The 18,130-nt window shown below is 42.1% G+C and overlaps 1 protein-coding gene across 1 annotated transcript in view; it reads right to left on the reverse strand.

Annotated features, from left to right (window-relative positions):
• The window catches only part of RIOK2 (RIO kinase 2), a 31,358-nt gene extending 15,723 nt beyond the window's left edge, over positions 1-15,635 (reverse strand). Inside the window, exons 1-5 of the mRNA XM_066603022.1 lie at positions 15,498-15,635; positions 13,331-13,469; positions 12,524-12,640; positions 10,907-11,082; positions 3,136-3,224 (exon numbers count right to left, since the gene is read on the reverse strand). Coding sequence (XP_066459119.1) covers positions 3,136-3,224; positions 10,907-11,082; positions 12,524-12,640; positions 13,331-13,469; positions 15,498-15,563 — 587 coding nt within the window. The 5' untranslated portion in view covers positions 15,564-15,635. The remainder of the gene's footprint in view (positions 1-3,135; positions 3,225-10,906; positions 11,083-12,523; positions 12,641-13,330; positions 13,470-15,497) is intronic.
• Positions 15,636-18,130: the final 2,495 nt, after the last annotated feature.

Consider the following 18,130-nt stretch of genomic DNA (forward strand, 5'->3'; position numbering starts at 1 on the left):
CAGTCTTGCCACCTATTAAATGTAGCAATATAACGACCATCTTTGCAAAAGAGACCCATTGTGCTGTCCAGAAAACATGGCTGCACTGCCATCTAGAGGCAAATGCGTGAAGCACATCATTAAACAATCCTGTAGCTAAAAAGGAATCTTATCCAATATAAAGATCCAGTCTCTGACAAACACGTTTCTATTGATGTATATTGTAAATAATTGTGTTTTGGTCTTCTCTACTGAGAAGAGTGACAAGTGCAGGTTCTAGCAAGAAAGGAGGCCATTAGGTGGTGTGGCAAGTTGAATGCAAGAGTTTTAGCCTACATGAAGTAAATACTAATTCACATGATTTAGACAACCCCTCCCTTATATTAGTTCATGTTAACACCCTAGAAGTGGGGGCTGCCTGTTTTGGATACCCCTTGGGGCTCAATATAGTGTGTCTGACTATTATATAGATGGTTATTCATTTGAATGGCTGTCCTATAATGCTACAATTTCACTGCAAGAGTTGCTTTATGTGAAATGTCTGCTGGCTGCAGATTCCACTGCGCATTTCTGAAGCAGGACCAATTAAAGTCTATCATATTGAGTTATGGCACTTAAAGGAAACCTGTCACCTTCCAACAGCACCATAAACTAAGTTAGGATGCTTTCAGAGTTGGTGACAGGAAGCCGGGTGATGCATTGATTATACTCAGCCTCCGAAGATCGCACGCCACATAGACTTCTACGGGAGATCATATATGCCTGGTAAGCTGAAAATAGTCAGATTTCCGTGCAGCACACCATCTACGGCAGGTGAGTAAGTCATCTGGCCCCCTGTGTGACCTCTCCCAACAGCACCAGAACTTAGTTTATTGCAGGGAGGTGACAGGGTCCCTTTAATGGAAGTAAAGAATCCTTTTAAAAAGCAAGTTTGACAAAGACTGAATGGTTTCTGTAAATGACAACGTCCTCTGAAGTCTGATAACTGTCAGAACGGAAACATCTTTGGGCTCTTTAGCTCTGCTTCAAAATGCATCACAAGGAACTGGTAGAACAGTATGAAATAGAAACGGTCAGCGCTCCCGACATGTCAATTTTAGTAAATGCCTAAAACAATAATGCTGAAGCATCTTCTCTTAGAACTCTATGTTGGGCCATTCTTTGGTTATTCCTCCTAGAAACATACATACAACCAGGTGTGCCATTTCTCTTGTTAAAGGGGCGTATTCCTACACAGTCACAACTTATTGGACAATGCCAGAGTGTAACACCCAGATGTCGAATTCTTCGTAGGTTTCTACAAGGAATAACGGAGGAACAGAACAGCAAAGTTGTAATAAAAAATAAATAAAGCTAAATTTTTATTTTATGGAGACAAGACTTTACAATTTACTAAAAAAGGACACGAGACGACAGATCTTTAATCTGGCTATACAAATTAGGGGGATAAGCCGCTTCCGGGGTAGATGGAGGCAGATTCCACATTTCTGCAAGATTGGCCAACAATTTGAGTGAAACTAAGATCTGAATTTCTACATGCCCTTTGTTCCATGGGAGGTAATTGCTGTCGGGAGTGGCTTATCCCCCTAATTTGTATAGCAACAAACATGATGCTCAGCCACCCAAACATGCACATATATGGGAGTGTCAGGAAGGGGTAACCATCTTACTCACATGACCAACTTCATAATTATCATGCCTTTCTAGAATCCTTTAGTTTCACACGTAAGAATGTGGGTAATTACAATGTGCCTACACAGAGCATTTAAAGCGTACCTCAGTTTTTCACAAGTTTTCTAAAATATAACTGGTTCTCCTTACCCGCTCATTTGCTGCTGTTTGCGACCCATTTAAGGTTTTTAAATTCAGCTTTCTAGGTGAACGTCCCCATTTTTCTGCTGCTTGCAATCCATTTTCAGGCATGACGCATGTAGCAAGCCTAGCATTCCGCCAGTAGTTGACTGTCCTGCACTTCCTTGCCTTCACTTTCAATTTGAGCCATTTCGTCATTGGTGCAATCAGCAGGGAGAGTACCTGAATGCCTGCTCCTCTACTGTCCCAGGACGAATATAGGCAATGGGCGATCAGAAACATTCTGGCCAAATGGTGAATAAACCCACTAGAATGTACACACGTGCTGTAACAGCAGAATAAGTAGAGATTGTGGAGACTGCAGACACTGTGGGGCTCATTTACTAATACTGTCTAAAAGCGAAGTTTTAAAACACTTCAGATTCATCACAATAGCTCTGCTGAATACTAAAGCTGTCAAATTGTAAGACAGGCTAGTGTACGGTTACACCAACTACTAGTTGTCTTTGTTTATGCCAAAAACGGCACCAACATTTTGGCTCAATTTGCAGCAATTTAGCACAATTTTTGCACAAGTTAGGCTGCCTGTCTAAGGGAAATAATTCGGCCGCGGGGAACGCAGTAAAAGCTCTCCATAGCGTTGCTATGGACAGCGCTTCCCCCCCTGTCCACAAGCGGAGAATCATTGCGATTCTCCGCTCGCGGCAGGAAAATCACAGGATGCTGCGATTTGCCGCAATTCTCGGAGGGCAGCCTGTCAGATCGGCTGACCGGCGGAGATCCGTCTGTCGGCTCCTGCTCCAGGGCAGCAGCTCCCGCGGCGGAGATCCGCCGCAGGATACCGCAATGCCCGTGGAAGGGCAGCCTTAGGCCACCCCTCTTTTCAGACAAGTTGTAAAGACTGTCCGAAAATAATTAAAAACACATAGTAAATGTGATGGAAAGCATGTGAGACAAGTTTTCTGGCATAATTTCCGCTAGAAAACGGTTATATTTTGAATAGCAAATAAGCCAGTGTCTACGAATCTGACAGCCTGTGAGTGCAGGGGAGCAGCCTTTAAAGATAGGGGAAGCGCTATGTCCTAGAGTCCCAGTAACTACAGAAGCTGAATACCTAACAACAGATAGTGGATTCCTGAGGGACTAGAAGGGAGACCCCTGGTAGCATCCTCTTCAAACTTGATTTTCAGTGGTAAAACTACAACATTTTTAATTAAAGTATACTACAATATTAATGACACACAGAGGCTATGAGATGAGCACAAGTTGTCTGAAAAATTAGTGCTCCATTAAATATTCCGTTTCTCATACTGTATATTCCTGAAGTATATACTCAGTACTCACAAGGGATAACCATTAATGAGCTCCATCACTATGGCATGTCTGTTGTAGTCACACGGTTTTGGTACAGGAAATCCACTATCATACAAGGCCTAGGGGAAAAAAAAGGCATTAAAAGGTCTCAAGAAAATGCTTCCAACAGAAAATACACAAAAACTGCATTTCTAGGATCAGAACAAAGGACTTAATATGAAAATTATTTAACAGGGAGGGCAGGGCTTGAGGAGCAACATAAAAAATTGCTATATATTGCAATACTGAACTTCTCCCACCTGTCTGTGCATGGTTATTCCAGGTTTGGCTTACAATTCCCAGTAATTGTTACAAGGCTTGTTTAAAAACTCTGACTTGCAGGAATGTTGCTTTGTAATAGGTGGCAGAGGCATTGTTCCATTTTCCTATTTGCATATTTCCCAGAGGAGCATGGGTGGCCTTATAAGTCTCTTCACACCTTCTATTTGCTCTCCCCAAGGAAAATGATACCCTTCCTGACCCACATGTACATGATTTATAGCATTTCTTGTGGATGTGATATAAAAGTCTCAGTTGGGAATACCCCTTTAACTGCATCCTCTACATTACTAGTCTTCTAGTGTATTACCCCAGGCATTTTCAAAGAGCCAGGAACACTGGGGTAAATCAAGAAACATCAAGTCTGCTATAACTGTCCATACAATTACCTTATGTAAAAGAAAGGAGTTCAATAAAAAAAAAATCGTATACATGACACCATCCGTATATTACATTACCGAACCCCATTTTTTTAACGTAAGAAAATTGCATAGTCAGCAATTACTTATAACATACTAGGTTAGCATATTTGCTTATATGAATACATTTAATTAAGGAAAAACTAGATTAAAAGTTACACCATTTTAGGCAATTTTGCTCAGCCCTAAAGACATATATATAGCACATGCATGATGTACTTGATACATATACTACACTTCAGTGTTACCAACTCTGCACATATGTGACAGCTACACAATGGGCCACACCATTAGGTTAGCTTGTTTACAGACTGGTTTCTTAAGGCCGCCTGCAGACGGTCGGGTCGGATCCCACTGCAAGAATTCTCGCAGCGGGACCCGACCCGAGCCCCTGCAGGGACCAGTGCGGCTCTGGCTCTCTGATGTGCCGGCTGCCGCCGCATGCGCAGTGCGGAGCCGGTGGCTTGGGAGTGACATTTCTGTGTGGGCTTCTGCAACACCCGCACAGAAATAGAGCATGCCGCGATTTGTTTTCTGCGTGTAATTTCACGCAGAAAAATCGCAGCCGTCTGCCTAGGATTGCGTTTTGTAATGCAATCCTATGCAGGCGGGCACGGGTGGAAATTCTGTGGGAAATCCCGCCACAGAAAATCCGCTTGTGTGCAGGGGGCCTATAGGACAACTCCATATTATGAAGTGGTAAAGCAGAGCCCCAACTTAAAGCCACCTTACATTATCTACACTGCGTAATACAGCGATCTCCTAAAAATATAATGGCAATACTAAAAAGTAGTATTTAAAATCAATGTAATTCATTGATGATCTATCCCTTGAATATAGCAACAATGTGTGACCGGTGAGGGTCAGACCACTGACATCCCACTAATCACTTTACCACACCAACAATCACCTGCTCAGGAATAATCTAAGGTATGTCAACAATGTTAAAAGTTAAGAGACCCCTATAGGGTAGACCATTAAAGAGTAACTGCACTTTAAGAACTTTTGACAAGTCAGAGCAACACGTCAAGTTTTGATCAGCGGAGATTTGAGTGCTGATCGCTGAAATGAACGGGCTGCCGACTCGCCAAAGCACTGTGCCTCTTTGGCAGTCTTCATTGCCTGTTGGCTCCTCTCAGCAGCTGCGAAGGATGCATAGACTTCTACAGACATTTACGCATTAGTCTTCAGCTGCCTAGAGGAGCTGACAGGTAACGGTGAGTGCTGTAGGCCCTTCAGTTCAGGGATCAGCAGGGGTCTCTACACCCGGACTCCCGCTTATCAAAACTTCTGACAAGTCACTAGGACATGCAAAGTTAAAAAAAAAAATAAAAATGTAGCCTTTAAATTCCCCTTCAGATCCGTCAGCAGGGGATTTCCAGTTTTAGAGCAGATTACGTTAGGGAACATCATTTATACAATTCCCAAATATGTTATTTAAAATGACCTCAGAAGAGGCAGAGCTTTATTCCGGAAGCTTTGGTATAATCATATTGAGACAGGTTCGTAAAATGAAAAGGTTTCCCTGCTGGGAGAAGAGCAGAAAAAAAAAGCAAAAAAACCCCAGAGTAATTAGCTATATATGTACCCCAGCAGAGAAGACATAGCATTGGTAAAAATAAAAGCCATGAAGAAATGGTCCCGTCACATACAGCTAAGTGTCATTTCCGTGGAGAACTACCGATTACACTTGAACCTGAACACAGCGAGTAGCAATCAAGCTGATGCGCCAATGTGCAGAGCGATCATTTACCATTCGGAATATTAACGATTACCAAGGCAGACAAAAGATCCCTGTGCCCAGAATAAGCCCGGCTTTGATCTGTAGGCATTTAGTTGATGGATATACAGAAAACCAATTAGACTGTGGAATTTCGAGCTTAAGGATGACATTCTTCCTTGGGAACAGCAGAAGCAATTTAATACGCCTCTTTCAGAGCGCGTCCTTTACATGCGTCTCCGGCTTCCAAAGGGGGAAGGTGAAAAATACAGAGAGGAAATAAAGTCTCTTATAAAGCTTATTCTCCACAGAGTAATGGAGATATTCAGTGGAGAAAGGAGCGCGTCTTTTACTGGGATTTCTTAAAGGTCCCAAGCTAATATCTTACATGTGACTTTCTTGTATTGGGTCTCTATAGATCCTCCAGGACTTCTCTAGAGCAGCACCAATCCTCTAGAAGGCTCTACCCCAAAACATCCAGATAATCTCCAACGAACGGAACCTTAGACGCACCTTAAAGATGCACCTCTTCAAAGAAGCATACCAAGGCTCCTGATCTAGTTCCGCACAATAAACCCCCTGCCCCTCCCTATGGCTTTCCATTTTTGCCTATTATGTACACTTCCTGCCCCATACTTCTTGTACTACCTCCACCCTGTTAGTGTACCAAAAACTGTATATCATATGTTATCGCTGCATTGCTGTGTTCCCCCTTGCTCTGCCGCCTGCCCATGTACCTTCTGTATCACCCCCACCCCCTTTGTTTCTAAATAATTGAATACCATATGTAACTTTTGCAATTTCTGTAAATTTCGTATTGGTTTGTGTTCCCGCTATATAAAGATTGTTATTTATTATATATAACGGCAATAAGACAAGACTCTCATGGATGTATGAAGCAGGACTCCAAACATACGCGTAAATGTAAGAAGACATGCAAAATCATTGGGGACCGCTTTACAAATGGACAATAATAGTCGATTTTTTCATTAAGCACTTTTTTTGCTGGATGAGTTCAAGTTTTTTTGGCACCAAGTTGTTATACTAATAATTTATTGATTAACTTTTATTAATTTTAGAACTGCTGCTGCATAAAACAGGTTTATGGAAAAAATAAAATTCTCAAGTCAACAGATTCCAAAAGATCATAAGTCATAGGAAGGCTTGTATTTTTTGACACTCTTTTGGGGTGAATACAATTTGAATTTTATTAATATTTATGGGGTATAAACTCTGCTATTTAATTACAAGTTTTCTTTTTCACGCCATGCATGATGCAGTTTAAATGGAATCTGTCAGCTTGATTATGCCGTCCAAACTGCAGGCATGATGTTACAGATCAGGAGGAGCCGAGCAGACTGATATATAGTTTATGAGGAAAGATTCAGTATAACTTGTATTTTATTCATTTATATCTCTGCACATTCTGAGCTGAACAGTCCAATGGGCGGAGCTATCAGTGATTGCCAGCTATGTGTATGACTGTACAATCAGGAAACAGCTGTCAATCACCAATAGCTCCGCCCACTGGACTGTTCAGCTCAGAATGTGCAGAGATATAAATGAATAAAATAAGAGTTCTACTGAATCTTTCCCCATAAAACTATATATCAATCTGCTCAGCTCCTCCTGATCTATTACATACCTGCGGTTTGGACAGCATGTTAAAGCTGACATTTTATGACCCTTTAAATAATCTGTTACAATATTTCTATAGGCTGTTATAATTGCTGGGGTACCCTATATACTTTCTATATAATTTCTTTAATTAAAAAACGATTTTTCTTTCCAAATCAAAACAGGAAATTGACACAGCTCACCTCCTCCTCTTCCCTGCACAATGCCCCCTGTACATATCACAGAGCATGTCTATTATAGTCTCCCATAGAAGTCAGTAGATCCCCGTTTGTCCATTGTATCTATAGCCATCCATTCAGCTGTAAAGCATCTCTCTAAATGCAGCATGGGCAAGATGGCTGCCCTATTATGTACAGAAAATACAATGAAAAAAAAAACAAACAAAAAAAAAAAAACACTAATCAGAACATAAAGACAGATTAGAAAAAGGTTTCACCATCTGCTTTAAATTAGTAAAAAAAGAAAAAAACTAGGAGATACACTCCATTTATAGGTGGTTACATAAACAGCATTTTTGGAAGACTGCAGGTTTACATGGAGTGTTTTTGGGCCACAGCCAGAGGTGAATTCAAGAGGAACGGCAGATATAAATGAAGGACTTCTATTTCTCCTTTTTGCCGGATCCGCTTCTGGCTTTCGCTCAGTGGAGTATTTCCCAAGCAAGTTGTGTGTAAAACCATCTTTAAGGGGGAGTTTTCACCCCCCCATACCGACAGGATGTACCAGAACTATGATTGTGAGGGTCTCACCTGATTTACAGAGGAGAGGTAGGGGTGCAAGCATTACATTCTACAACAGAGAGATGGGAATGGCGGGGCGAGCGTGCTTCATCTTCCGTAGAGACAAGCAGTGTACAAGGGAAAAGTACAGCTACGGTACCTCTTCTCAGAAATCAGGGCATCCGGCACCTGTTCTCAGTCAACGGGCACTAAAACCATCTCATCCAATAACTGTGCATTTACAGAGGCAAACCTTCCGATAAAACACAGGCTGATCTCTGTACACGCGCCACTATTTCTGACTCTCCGTGCTTACTTTGGGTTGTATTAAATAAAGCTTTAGTTCAACCACCTCTAAAAAGCCAATAAGGAGGAACAGCAGACAAAGCCAGCATAAGCAGCTTACAGAGTTTCTCTTATACAAGTCACATTTATCCGGTGGCACAGGTTGAACATTTCGGTCTCAAGTGCAATGTTTGTCCAAGTCAGAAGTTGTTATTAAAACACCATTGGCTTGTCTGCTAATAGTATAACTAATGCGCCAGTGCCCGCTAGTCAAGGCCAAGCCAAACGACAGAACAGATCGGAAACCAAGTCAGCTTGAATAGATAATTCTCAATTACACATCTCGCTACGCCAGGGAGATGGAGAATTACCATCGTCTTGGAGAGACGCAGCAAATATCACATTTAAACCTGACCTGAGATCAGATCATGACAGATATTAGATTTAGGCAACCCAAAAACAGATGGATAGTGGCCATGCACATTAAAGGGCCAGCTAAATAACGTCTGGACACATGTGGCTCTTCAGAGTATTGCTCTCGACAATGGCTCTTTGAAAAGGGTAACAGGGGAACCATTTCATTATAGGGGAAATAAGCCATTTAAGATCATATGGATAAGAGGCTGCCAACAGTACTTAAACTGTTTAACCCCTTAAAGCAACTTGCTATTTTTTTTGTTTCCCCTTCCCACTTTCAAAAAAAATTATAACTGTGATTTTTCTGATAACATTTCTGTCTGAGGGTTTCTTTTTCGCAGGACAGATATTTTTCAATGTTACCATTTTACCCTTTCTAATCCACTGTCTGACCTACAAAGACATTATGATTTAAGGCTGTACACTTCAATGTTGGAAGACGTCCGTCGGGGTTCTCTTACTGTATATTACCAGCCTCTCTGCTGTCGGAGCCTATCCAACGTGTCACCTCATGCAGTACTGGCTTTAGCCAGCAGATAGCGCCATTGTACAATGGCAGAAAAAGAGTAAGCCACCTAGGAAAACCAGGATTCAAACTGGATTGGAAAGGGTTAATGTACCATATAACCTACTGGAAACTTAATAAATAAATAAAAAAAGAGCAGAAAGTGTAGTGAAAAACAAAATTTTGTTATCTTGGGGGTGGGAGTCTTGTTTCCACGGTGTAGCAAAAATGACATGATAAATTTATTCTTTTTGTTGCGCCATTTTTAAGAAGTAAAATATCTTAAATTATTTTCTGTTGCCCTCTTCTGATCACAATAAACTATCTGTCGATGCTGCTGTGTGAGGGCTTCCTTTTTGCGGGGCGCCCTGTAGTTTCAATTGGCATACTCGCCTTCTGGGAAATCTATGCAAGTTGGAACAATGCCTCTATAGCGCCACCTAATAGAAGGCAGCATTCCTGCAAGTCAATGTCTGATGTATTACAAACAAGCCTTCCAACAATTACTTTGAATCGGAGTCTTCTCCAGAAAGAAAAGATACAGACAGACTGTTTCAAGGTTTTGGCACCTCATCAGCATACAGAGAGGCTCATCATGTGTAAAATGCATGGATCATTAACTCCTTAACACTTCATAACATACAGTTATGTCATGGCAGTTCAGGGTTTGTATGGAGTGGTATTGGGGGTTGATCCCGCTCCATTCAATTGGAGTGTTGCTTGTCTGAGTCAAAAAGATGAATAAAATATAACGAAGATAATTTAACAAAAGAAATTAAAAAAAAGTTTACCTTCTCCCCTTTTCTAATGAAAAAACAAAAACACAACACAACACACACACAACACACACACTTGGTATTGATGCTTGTAAAAGTCCAATCGATCACAGTAATGCATTATTTATCCCACCCTGTGATTGTTGTCAGAAAACAAAAAAACATAACGTCAGAGTTGCACTTTTTTCCAAATCTTAGAAAGATTGTACCAGCAGCACCAATGATTTAGCCACTCTGGGTCGGGCTCAGTAATGTAACAGCCAAAGAAAAGGAAAACCAAACCTCTTTTCTTATGAAGGGTTCCAAACAAGAAAAGAAATACTAGGCAGCTTAAGGAGGTGCTAAATAGAAGTGGATTTATTTTCCCATAACATTAAAAATGCGGCGCCGTTTTGACCGTAGGTGTCACCTCACCTCCAGCTGGCTGATTCTTACGCTTCCTGTGAGGTTATGTACATTCACAGGCAGTCTTCTTCCTGCCCGGCAATGTACGTTACGTCACTAAATCACAGCCTAGGATGGAGTTCCGAGGTATTGTAGAGACTGTGCATGCCTGCTATCTCTGCACTAGATCAGCATTCCTTCCTAGCCAGTGAATGCTACATCACATGGAGGTGACCTTCGCTGACCTGCAGGAAGAAGAATGCGAGCAATGCAAACTTCATAACAAGCCAGCTGGCAGTGATCTGACCCAGGGGACTGGACAAGATCAGCGAGGAGAAGATGCTGCGGCGTTTGATCAGGAGCTGAGCGCCAAGTCATGGAGGCGGACTGCGCCGCCCACTCCCTGCTGCAATGTGAAGGCTGACAGCTCCTCTCCCTGCATGCAGTGCGTGGGAGAGACCGGTACGGCCCATCAAAGTAGTTATTCTGAAACGCTGCAGCCACAGGAGCAGCAGGCATCCTGCTGGTTCCTACACCCTCTGCTTCGGACAGCATGAAGCAGTTGCCAAAATCCCTTAATCCTAAACCTAGTGTTATTCTCCCAGACATCACCGAGTTACCTTCATGTATGCAAACTCCTTCATTGCAGCCAGACGGGACAGGTAGAGCCAGGACATCTTGTGTCTGTGCTTGTGATAATCACGCTTGTTTTTAAGGTTACGAAAAGACGTTCTTCCAAGCCGGTGAAGTTTTAGTGCGAGCTGCTGACCCTCTTCATCTGCAACAATGTAGATGTCTATATGGAGCAAAAGGAAAACATCATGGTTTGCTTAAACACCCCATAATACATACACTTCTAAAAATCTGTGTGCGTGTGCATGTACATTATTACACTCCCCCCCCCCCCACACACACACACACCTTCTATTTCAACATGAAAGTTGTTGTCCGGAAACATTCTCCCCCGTTAGTAAGCAGCATTTTACTTCAAGGGAAAAATCGTAAAGTATGATTGACATTTCCTACGCAGGTGAAAGATGTATTATATCCTGTAGATAAACACGTCAGACAAGAACCAGCGTATTACAATCCAACGTGCCCGACCTATATCTGCCATCAGGACACCCCATACGCATTATACGGTCAGCCAATCCAGCAGAGATTGATCTAATCTGTATAAACACATTTAAAAGGGTGTCATGTATGAACATTTCAACCCTGTGAATATTCTACACTGAACAGTTAAGGCCCATTTAGACAACTATTATCGCTCAAAATTCAGGTGAGGGCTTGAAATATAAGCCCTAGCAAATTGAACTCATCTAGCCGGCGGTGTCTGAGTCTCTCGCACTGGTCCCAAAGGGCTGCAGCAAGCTGCCTTTTCCTCTGCACTGACACAGAACTCTCCTTCTGGTGACAGGGCTTTGAATACCCCGCCTCCAGTAAGCGAGTGCTGTGATTGGATCAAGCAACAGCCAATCAGAGCCGGCACTCGATCATTCATAGCCATTCAGTGAATGACATCACTAAATGGCTGTGATTTGCTCATCGAGCGCCGTCTTCGATTGGCTGAGCCACGGCACTCAGTGAGCCAATCACAGCACTTGCTTGCTGGAGGCGGGGTATTCAAAGCCCCGTCACCAGTAGGAGAGTTCTGCGTAAATGCCAGGGACACTGCAGCCTGCTGCATCGCCACCGGAGATCAGCAGCGCCAGGGAACCAGACACCACGGACCAGGTGAGTATAAGCCACTGTGCCTCTTTTGGGGCAGAAAAATAATATAAGACAGGGTCTTATTATCGGGGATAGATGGTATATGGCCACCATGAGTGGTTGCCATCTGCAATTTGTCAGATCTTTGCAGGACAGTGACATGAAAAGTTTACCCCTCTAGTTTCACAGATGTGACCTCCTGAAGTTTAATTAAAGTGACACTCTAGACAAAAATAGCTGAACCGCTTCTCCGACTTCCTGCAGCACACTGTGCATGCATTGGTGGTCTAAGACACTACATGCTGCTCTGACCGGTCAGCACGGCTCATGAGGGCAGCACTGGTCAATCCAAGCTGGTGTAGTGTCTTAGACTAATGGTACATACTAATGTACAGTGTGCATCAGATAGTCAGGGAAGCTGGTATGGCCATTTTTGTTCCTCCAGGCCTGGAGGGTCTTTTTAAAAAAAAAAAAAAAAAAGCAGATGATATCCCCCAATTGTTTCAATGAAAGAACTTTCTTACCTGACTCTTTACCAACACCCATCTGGTTACCAACTGAAGTGACAACGTCTCGAGATGAAAGAGTCTTTAGCGCCAGGTAGTCATAGCCGCCATATATTAGCCGGTAGCCCTGAACAGCTGAACAGAACGTAAAAAAAAAAATTTTTAATCACTGCCTTGAAATCAACTTGGCGTTCATTTGCAAAAGAAAAAAAGCTTCCTAATGCATTGCCCCACGTCTACCTATTTACAGGACAAGTCATGAATAGCAGATTGTCAGGGGATCCCCAGCGAGCGGCCGTTTCAGTGACTGGTGTTTTAGTGTACGGAGTGGTTGCTGTATGCAGCCACTCAGATCACTGATAGACGAGTCGGGGTTCCTGCGGTCAGCGCTTGTCCTTACAAGCAGAGACGGCCTAGCCGCCCGAACGCCTGATGTGTACTAAACCATATAATGCATCACTTATGGTACAACAAAAGCTTCTAGGACAAGGCAGCACTCCCTTCTTCTCGGCTGCATATTTCTTTCTTGACATTCCCTTTTCTCCCCTACTGTAATTTGCATATGAACCTCCTCTGGAGAGGAGGATCGAGCCAGGTTTTGAAGCGGGCGCCCTATGGAGTGAGGTGGTGAGCATACTCAGTTTTTTTTATACAGTGTATAAAAAGACAGCTTTATACTTGGTCTCATTTATATCTATTCTTTACTTAAACTTCAACCAATGCTAAATTTTCACTATCTGCAATATGCGATTTGCCAAAAATTTACACAAATTATTTTAAATGCCGACTCCATGAGAAAACAAAATTTAAATGCACATGACTTACTCTTTGTGCGCTCGTATGCAACAAGTTTATGTTTTACAAGCTCTCGCAAGATCTTGTTGCAGCCGCCATGTTTCAGACTGGCTATTGAGGCGATTAAACTGGCAGGCACTATCTCGTGGTTTCTCATGCCCATTTCAACCTAAAGAACAAACAAAAATTCATTAAAATGTGGCAAAGTAAATCAAAACGGCTAATACTTGTTTTTCCAACAATTTCTACAAATAGTTAATTCTGCCACGTAAATGCGGCCTTAAAAATGGTTGTTTCATAAAGAGGACCACTATTTGAACAGAAGCGGGTGATCACTACAGATCCGGCTTCTGTAGCCCACAAGTAGCAGTGATCGCTGGAGGAAGTTGCTTCCTGTCTGTGCCGTCCAGCATATAAGGCACGGATCCACCAAGGCATGGGGAGATGGTACAGAGGAGCCCCTGCTTCTGGCTCGTAGAGGGGACTGCTGAGTGAGGGACCCCATCTCTAATATCAACAGAGGTTCTTTTCATCAGACCATGAGCCACTTTGGTGATGTTAGAAATTCATTATGTAGCTATTCTTGTAGCATACATAAGTGCATATATAATATATTGTTAAACATTGTTACATTTAAGCCGCTTTCACATGGGCTACAAAAATCGCACGAATTTTCATTAATGCGACAGCGCTATAAAAAGGCATATCTGTGATCCAATGCTTTCCTTCCCATTAGCGATGTTTTCACTGATGCGATGCTGCAAGATGAAAAAAAAAACCCGTGGCATGCTCTATATTTCTGCAATGTGCTTAATGCTAGAAATGTGACCAGTAGGGTTTTTGAACTGGAAGTAATGATGTTTGAGGACAACTACGACAGCGGGAATACAGTGCTGTCCGGTATACTGTAACATACATATGCAGAACAGCCTCCAACATCGGAGCTCTGTCCTGCAGACTATTAGAAACGTGTGGGCTCTCATCAGACATTGGAGCTATGCAGGGAAATCATATTGCCAAACAAGGGCAAACACTGGATTGGAAAGTGTTAAAACAGAAAAAATAAATCACCGTGTCCCGATAACATACACCCCCGGGGTCTAAGGGAATTAAGTAATGTGATACACAGACTCTTGTTTCTTATTATGGGAAAAATTGGCTTCTACCTCATTGGGGTTTTTTGCCTTCCTCTGGATCAACATTAGTAGGTAACAGGCTGAACTGGACAGACATGTCTTTTTCGGCCTGACATACTATGTTATATATAATAACTCTATAGTGACGGGATCTAATTCACTAAATTGGCGCACAGCACAGGTGGTGCCGATATTCAAAAAGTAAGCCCGGAAACTACAGTCCGGCAAGTCTGACTTCTATTGTGGATAAACCATCTGAAGGCTCTCTGCCGACAGCCTAGATGGCTGGACATGGATAGAATTCTGCAGGAAAACCCGCAGCGGTTGACAGATAAGTTCTCCCCTTGTAAAGAAGTCTTTCCCAATGTACTTCCCCAGTAAGAGTCCTAAGCTGTACATCGCCCCCTCAATGTCAGCTGAGCAGCAAGATTGCAGAATAGTCACATGACTGCGCCGAACAGCACTTTTCGATTAATGTAGCGTACATTAAGGGCCCTTTACCGTCTGGCCGGGGCAATGTATGTTATGTCACTAGTGATGTGGCATTCATTCAGTGACCGGACCTTTACATTGTGGACTGGGGATTTGGGTGGAAGTAGTGCCGATAAACAAGCTAGCACTACTAGTCATGGGGAATGACCCGGAGGAGGACGCGCTGCACCATTACTTTGTATGTAAACAAACACGGGGAGCAGACGATCCGCCACAAGGCGAGCTCTAGAGCGGTAATACAATTGTAGCTCACTGGCTGAATCACATCTAAGGCTCTGCTGGGCGGAAATGCGGGCAACTTCCATCTGGACATACAATGATAGTACCCCTTTAACAAAACTTACAACCGACAAGCAGAGCTGAACTCCTTCCCCGCAGTAGAGGATCCTACAGCCCCATACAGTAGGGGGGAGCAATGGAGAAGGACTAGCTGTCGGGGACAACCTACAAACCACCCCGAGGTGTGCAGTACAGCCAACCTATCTCTGCTACCACGCACCCTTCTCCCTCAGCAGTGTACATTAGACACTGGCGGTCCTCCGTCACACATCTCCCCGGTCCCCACATACCGCGGTGAGCACTCGGAAGTCATCTCGGGACAAGTACCGCAGCAACACCACGTTCAACTTCCCCATGCTAACCACCTGGCCGCTTGGAACGCAGAACTCTCCCACGTGCGCTCCACGAGAACGTACGACGTCATGACGCTCCTGCCGAGCTGTATGACGGACGGTCCTAGAAGGTAAGTAGTGCGTTATGTAGTATCTATCACCGTGTAATTGTATAGTGAGACATAAGCACATATAACATAAGGAAAATAATGTAGATAATTTACAAATAGAAAGCACAATATCAAATCGCATTATAAACACTAGGGAATATACTTGGAGTTTGCTGTTGGTTTTATCGCCCTTGCAGGTCCTTGGCTGCCTAGGAGAAAACTGAAAAGTTTGAAGTGGGCGGGAACAGCGCGGTCAGGGAAGAGACAGCACTGCACAGGTATATACAGTATATAGTCAGCACTGCAGAGGTATATACAGTATATAGTAATACTACATTACTATAGTCAGCACTGCAGAGGTATATACAGTATATAGTCAGCACTGCACGGATATATACAGTATATAGTGATACTACATTACTATAGTCAGCACTGCACAGGTATATACAGTATATAGTGATACTACATTACTATAGTCAGCACTGCAGAGGTATATACAGTATATAGTCAGCACTGCACGGGTATATACAGTATATAGTGATACTACATTACTATAGTCAGCACTGCAGAGGTATATACAGTATATAGTCAGCACTGCATGGGTATATACAGAATATAGTCAGCACTGCAGAGGTATATACAGTATATAGTGATACTACATTACTATAGTCAGCACTGCAGAGGTATATACAGTATATAGTGATACTACATTACTATAGTCAGCACTGCAGAGGTATATACAGTATATAGTCGGCACTGCACGGGTATATACAGTATATAGTGATACTACATTACTATAGTCAGCACTGCAGAGGTATATACAGTATATAGTCAGCACTGCACCGGTATATACAGTATATAGTGATACTACATTACTATAGTCAGCACTGCAGAGGTATATACAGTATATAGTCAGCACTGCACCGGTATATACAGTATATAGTGATACTACATTACTATAGTCAGCACTGCAGAGGTATATACAGTATATAGTCAGCACTGCAGCGGTATATACAATATATAGTAATACTACATTACTTTAGTCAGCACTGCACAGGTATATACAGTATATAGTGATACTACATTACTATAGTCAGCACTGCAGAGGTATATACAGTATATAGTGATACTACATTACTATAGTCAGCACTGCACAGGTATATACAATATATAGTGATACTACATTACTATAGTCAGCACTGCAGAGGTATATACAGTATATAGTCAGCACTGCATGGGTATATACAGAATATAGTCAGCACTGCAGAGTATATACAGAATATAGTCAGCACTGCACGGGTATATACAATATATAGTGATAGATACTACATTACTATAGTCATCACTGCACGAGTATATACAGTATATAGTGATACTACATTACTATAGTCATCACTGCACTAGTATATACAGTATATAGTGATACTACATTACTATAGTCATCACTGCACGAGTATATACAGTATATAGTCAGCACTGCACGGGTATATACAGTATATAGTGATACTACATTACTATAGTCAGCACTGCAGAGGTATTTACAGTATATAGTCAGCACTGCATGGGTATATACAGAATATAGTCAGCACTGCAGAGGTATATACAGTATATAGTGATACTACATTACTATAGTCAGCACTGCACAGGTATATACAATATATAGTGATACTACATTACTATAGTCAGCACTGCAGAGGTATATACAGTATATAGTGATACTACATTACTATAGTCAGCACTGCACAGGTATATACAATATATAGTGATACTACATTACCATAGTCAGCACTGCAGAGGTATATACAGTATATAGTGATACTACATTACTATAGTCAGCACTGCACAGGTATATACAATATATAGTGATACTACATTACTATAGTCAGCACTGCAGAGGTATATACAGTATATAGTCAGCACTGCATGGGTATATACAGAATATAGTCAGCACTGCAGAGTATATACAGAATATAGTCAGCACTGCACGGGTATATACAATATATAGTGATAGATACTACATTACTATAGTCATCACTGCACGAGTATATACAGTATATAGTGATACTACATTACTATAGTCATCACTGCACGAGTATATACAGTATATAGTGATACTACATTACTATAGTCATCACTGCACGAGTATATACAGTATATAGTCAGCACTGCACGGGTATATACAGTATATAGTGATACTACATTACTATAGTCAGCACTGCAGAGGTATTTACAGTATATAGTCAGCACTGCATGGGTATATACAGAATATAGTCAGCACTGCAGAGGTATATACAGTATATAGTGATACTACATTACTATAGTCAGCACTGCACAGGTATATACAATATATAGTGATACTACATTACTATAGTCAGCACTGCAGAGGTATATACAGTATATAGTGATACTACATTACTATAGTCAGCACTGCACAGGTATATACAATATATAGTGATACTACATTACTATAGTCAGCACTGC

The sequence above is a fragment of the Eleutherodactylus coqui genome, chromosome 5 (genome assembly GCF_035609145.1).
Source record: "Eleutherodactylus coqui strain aEleCoq1 chromosome 5, aEleCoq1.hap1, whole genome shotgun sequence".
NCBI lineage: Eukaryota > Metazoa > Chordata > Amphibia > Anura > Eleutherodactylidae > Eleutherodactylus > Eleutherodactylus coqui.